The sequence below is a fragment of the Marmota marmota genome, unplaced genomic scaffold (genome assembly GCF_001458135.2).
Source record: "Marmota marmota marmota unplaced genomic scaffold, marMar, whole genome shotgun sequence".
Classification (NCBI taxonomy): domain Eukaryota; kingdom Metazoa; phylum Chordata; class Mammalia; order Rodentia; family Sciuridae; genus Marmota; species Marmota marmota.
The window spans coordinates 41,407,336-41,413,335 of NW_025999990.1; the positions used below are offsets into that span (position 1 = coordinate 41,407,336).

The 6,000-nt window shown below is 34.9% G+C and overlaps 1 protein-coding gene across 5 annotated transcripts in view; it reads right to left on the reverse strand.

Annotated features, from left to right (window-relative positions):
• Rbbp8 (RB binding protein 8, endonuclease) overlaps positions 1-6,000 on the reverse strand; it is an 85,420-nt gene that overhangs the window by 61,404 nt on the left and 18,016 nt on the right. For 3 of the 5 annotated variants that reach the window (XM_048806443.1, XM_015482487.2, XM_015482488.2), the window contains exon 2: positions 3,802-4,008. In XM_048806443.1, the coding sequence (XP_048662400.1) occupies positions 3,802-3,910 (109 nt within the window). In that variant the 5' untranslated portion in view covers positions 3,911-4,008. Of the gene's footprint in view, positions 1-3,801; positions 4,009-4,422; positions 4,444-5,807; positions 5,930-6,000 lie in introns of those variants that run through there. The other 2 variants (XM_048806444.1, XM_048806445.1) reach the window with 2 other exon arrangements.

Here is a 6,000-nt window from a genome sequence, read left to right on the forward strand (position 1 = left end):
CAACAATTTTGAAAAAGAACAAAACTGAAGATCTTAACACTTCTTGATCTCAAAACTTGTTACAAAGCTACAATAATCAAAACACTGTGGTATTTCCATAAAGAAAGACCAGTAGAATACAATGGAGAAGCCAGAAATAAATCCTGTATAGGGTCAAATGATTTCAAGGATGCAAGATCATTCAAAGAGAAAAGGACTGTCTTTTCAACAAATAGTGTTAAGAAGACTGAATATCCACATGCAAGATTGTAGCTGGGCATTTATACCATATGTAAAATTTAACTTAAAATGGATCAAATGCTTACATGTAATAGTTAAAACTATAAAACTCTGTGAAGAAAACATGAGTTGAAAGCTTTATAACATGGATTTGTTAATTATTTCTTGGATATGACAGAGAAAACAGAAAGGACCACAATGAAATACCACTTCACACCCATTAGGGTGGCCACCTAAAAGAACTGAGAGCATGGTCTCAAAGAGATACTTGTTTATATTATTCACAACAGTTCAAAGATGGAAGTAATTCAAATGGCTATTGCCAGATGAATACATAAGCAAAAGGTATATACATATAATGGGATAATATTTGCCTTAAAAAGAAAATTCTAACATACTCAACATGAATGAACTTACAAATCATTATGTTATGTGAAATAACTAGTATTGAAAGGACAATGATTATATGGTTCCACTTATATAAGGTATCTAGAGTAATCAAATTCATAGATAATACAATAGAATGTTGGTTGCCAGGGGCTTGGGGGAAGAGAAAAATGGGAAGTTATTGCTTAATGGCAACAGTTAGTTTTGCAAAATGGAAAGAGTTCTGGCAACAGTTGGTGCTGATGGTGTCACAAAAACAGGAATGTACTTGATGCTACTGAAATGTACACTTTAGAATGGTTAAATGACAAATAGGATGTTAAATTTTACCACATTTTAAAAAAGTAAGTACCCTCCTTGTTGCTACCAAAGGAGAGATAGAAACTAAGAATTTTATGTTTTCTCCTAGAAATCCTACAGTCTTTTTTTTTTTTTTTAACAAACATAAAGGGAATAATAAAAAGTAATCGGGGGCTGGGGTTGTGGCTCAGTAGTACAGTGCTTTCCTAGCATGTGTGAGGCATTGGGTTCAATCCTCAGTACCACATATAAATAAAGGTCTATCAACAACTAATAAATATATTTTTTTAAAAAAGTAATCAGTATGTGAAAGTTCTGTTAAAAGATTTTTGGAGCATCCCATCAACCATAGCTAGGATAATACACAGCAGGCACTGAAAAACACATTATGGATGCTGATTCCAAATGACAGCAACAACTAACATATATTGTTTACCATGTGCGACATTCCTCCAAATACTCTACATCTATTAAGTTATTTAATATAATGAAGATTATATTATTGGTATGTTTATTTTATCCATGAGGAATATGAGGCATTATAAAGTTAAATAAATTGAACAAAGTCACTATCTCTATTCAAATTAGATGACAGAAATGACTTTTAAACACTAGTAGTCTAGATGCAGAATTCATGGAATAAGACACTATATCTCATGCCTCTTTCTTAACCTATTAAATACACTCACTATCAATAGAGGTAGGCACTCAAGATGGAAGTTTTAGAGATAATCCTAAAGGTACAATGTCAAACACTACAGCATAGCATACAGAGCTAATCTACCTTTCTAAGTATCATATCCTATTCATTTCTCCAAACTTCCACCCCTTTCCTCTTTGAGCTGTATCAAACTACCTTTTATTCCTTGACTAATATCAAGTTCTTATCTCCAAACTTTTGCATATGCTATTCACTGTATTAAGAAAATTCCCTCTCCTCTACCATCTTTATTGCCTCATTAGTTAAACTTACCCAATTGTGAAGTCTGTCTGACAGTAACCCCACCACACATGCACACACTCCTGGTTTTTTATGTTCTCAGATGACATGGTACACTATATTAAATTCTAAATTAGAAATTTCCTTAAAATAGGAATATCTATGATTTATGCTTATTCATAAAGTTTGGCATATAGTAAGCATCCAATATGGTGGGCACAGTGATGCGTACCTGTAATCTCAGAAATTCAAGAGGCTGAGGACACAGGAATATAGTAAGTTCAAGGCCAGCCTTAGTAATTTAGGGACACTTTATCTCAAAATTAAAAAATTTAAAATAACTAGGGATCTAATGTAGCTCAGTGGTAAAGTATTCCTGGGTTCAATCCCTATGACAACCCCCCACCAAATGATTTAAAAAAACAGTAAACACCCAATATGCCCTTCTAGATTAAGTGTCTCCAGGTATATTGGGGCTTCCAAAGTTGTTTTTAGGACTTACATTTCAGAATCCATTAATTAATAATGAGGCTATCATCATGCAATTCTATCAGAAACTAAATTTGCCATGTGAAAGTTCAAACATAGACCCACAGACTGTAATTCAGATTTAGGTTTACATTAAGTACTGCAGTACTAAACCCACGGTTGCAATATGTAACCAAGAAACAATTTTAGGTGGGCACAGTGGTATACACCTGTAAATCCAGCTACTGGAGAGGCTGAGGCAGGAGGATTACAAGTTTGAGGCCAGACTGGACAACTTAGTGAGACCATGCCGTAAAATAAATAAATAGTAAGAGAGAGAAAGAAAGAAAAATAAAAGGTCTGGGGATAAAGCTCAATGGTAAAGTGCCCCTGGGTTCAATTCCCCAGTACTAAAAAAAAAAAGGAAATAACTGCAATACTACGAAGCATTTCTCATACACAAGATCAGTGTACTAAACATAAATATTCCAGAATTAAAGTATATCAAAGTTTGATATCAAATCTTGAGCTTAGCATTAATAGAAGTTTCCTTTTATATAATCATCCTAGCTACAATTGCTCAATCCTATATAGTCACTGTATTTCATATATAAGCTTTTTTTTTTAGTTCTTATTTCATTGTACAGTAATTGGTTTTTTAAAATTTATTATTTAAAAAAAATTTTCTAGTTGTAGATGGACACAATGTTTTTATTTTATTTATTTATTTTTATGTGTTGCTGAGGATTGAACCCAGTGCCTCACACATGCTAGGCATGTGCTATCACTGAGCTATCACCGCAGCGCCCCCCTGTAATTATTTGTTTAAACGACTACCTCTACTGGACTGCAGGATCTTTGAAAGTAAACTACCACTATCTCAGTGCTTAGCAGCAAAAAAAAAAAAAATTTCCAAAGGTTGTTAAAAGACTTAAGCCCAATAATACTTTTTGTATCTGTAAATAATCCTGCAAATAATTTTACAGTAGAGAATTAAGTTCAGAGGTTACATAACTTGGCTGAGATCCCACAGCAAGTAGGCAAATGAAATTCAAATTCAAATCCAGGTCTTCAGTAAATAAAGTCTAATTCTTTTTCACCACCCATTTCATGTTACCATAAACAACTATAAGCTGTTTAAGAACTATGTCCTATAGTAGCAGCTGTAGAATTTTAACAATTCACCCATAAAAATGAATCTCAAAAAAATTAAAACAGTAAATGTTGCTGAAAGATGGAATATTTGAACTTAAAGAAGATCATTTCTCAGAGGTGGGGTTGTGGCTCAGTAGTAGAGTGCTTGCCTCACTGTGTGAGGCACTGGGTTTGATTCTCAGCACTCCATATAAATAAATAAATAAATAAAATAAAGGTTCATCAACAACTAAAAAAAGGTAATTTCTTCTCTCTATAAATACATAAAACTATCATACAAAGTTACTATTATAGTCTCAATAAAATGTTGCTGTAAGTATTTAAGATGTCACCTTGTACTTCTTTATCATGATATTCTTTTAGTTTTGTCCAAAGTTCCTTAAAGTCATTAGATACATCTGCAGAATTCGGGCTTCCACAACTGCTTCCAGAGATGTTCATCTTGCTTAACAGGTTCCACACTTCTATTTGCTTAATGTTTTCTGACCTTTTTTGTTACATTATATAGGTGTGAAGTTGTCTTTAGACAGCTGAAATACCTGAAACGACAGATTGCAACATAAATAAACTTTGTTGTTCACCTTTATGTAATTTGAAGTCAGGATGAAACACAAACCCAGTTGTTTTAAGTTTTCCTTATTTACCCACAATCAATCATTTTGAGAATTTGGGAAGGGTTGTTGGGGTGTGAGGAAATAAGATAAACCTCTTGATTTTAGTTATTTGGCCTTTACATAGGGGAAATATCTTATTGCACCTACAGAGAAGTAATTACTTATGTTCTGTTAAACTAAAAGGACTGATACTGACAGGTCTGTACTCATTCAGTCAGTATTGATTTACCATTATAAAAGAATTTATTGCTTTCTTAACTTTTGAATTGATGTGGAGTACAAAACTATACCAAGAAACCATTAAAAAAGTAAAATGATGCCAGGAACTTTGGTGCACACCTTCAATCCAATCAACTCTGGAGACTGAGGCAGGAAGATCTCAAGTTCAAGGCCCAACTCAGCAAAGAGGGAAGACACTGTTACTACTTGGTAACCTATAAATACTACAGAAATAAATATATAGTTTTATCAAGCTTTTAAAAACTGATATTGGACTTTTAAAAAACAATTAGCAAAAACTAGCCAGACCCCAGTGGCGCACATGTATAATCCCAGTAGCCTGAGAGGCTGAGACAGGAGGATCGAGAGTTCAAAGCCAGCCTCAGCAAAAGTGAGGCACTAAGTAACTCAGTAAGACCCTGTCTCTAAATAAAACATAAAATAGGGCTGGGGATATGGCCCAGTGCCCAAAATTCAATTAAAAAATTAGCAAAAACTGAATATATACTGTATTTCAGATATTAGGGAGTTATAAATTTTCTTGGGATAATGATATAGTCACTAAAAACACCTTATCTGCCAAAGAAATATATACTGAAGTGTGTATAGATTAAGCAATATATTCTTTGCGATTGGCATGAAAATATTCCTACTAATACAAATAATAGGTGCTGGGTGGAAAGATGAAATAAAAAATGCTAAACTTTCACAATTATTGATGCTGAACGAGGGGTATGTATATGAGAGGGTTCATAATTGTACTGTCTCTCGTGTATACTCATTTCCATGTTAAAGTTTTAAAAAATGGGATTAGGTGAACTACATTAATACAGCTATTTCCAAAGAAGCTGGTATTCTACTATCTTTTAACCAAAAAAGATAAATTACGAGGCTTACATTATTGCCAATAAAACCCACCAATTATTATGTGTATAAAAGCAAAAGGCTATGTTAGTTTACATTTATTATACTTAATCTTCAGAACAACTCTATAAAACAGCCACAATTATAAATTTCATTTTAGAGTTGAGGAAACAGGTGTAACAGTCAAGTTGAGAGCCCAAAAAATACCTAGGTAGCAGGAAAAGCAACAACAAAAAAGTAAAAATAAGCTAACTGTTCCAATTAAGTGAACAGTTTAAAGGTTTAATTGAAACTTTTAAATTGCACAGCATTAGTTTAAAACCAATGAATTTAAGCGTCCTTAAGAAACAAACTAAAACAATCAAATGCTTTAAACACACACACTCTCTTTATCAAAAGCAAACTTGCAAATGGCTGTGGCTCAGGAAACCCTTTCCTCCTCCCTGCCCACTCAGCGCTTCTGGCTGACATCTCTCTTGTGGCACTGAACCGTCACCGCTGCACAGTGAGCCTTGATCTCTCAGAACGCACATCTTGCCACCCGAATTGCACCAGGGGCTCCAAGACTAGTGATAATTCATTCCCGTGTATTCCCTAGCACTGTAAGCCAGCACACTGAAGGCATCCAATAAGATATTTACTGTCGCAACACAGTCCTTTCACACCGGTGAGGCAAGAGGAACTGCCCAAGGCACTTGCAGGAGTGCAGCGGTTCTCACTCCCCTCCCGGTCTCCACCAGCCTCTCCTCAGCACCCCGCACAATCCGCCCGCGCTTCTGGTGAAAATGCGCCCAAGGCCGGCGCGGGAATCGCGCACGGCGCGGTCGGCGCATG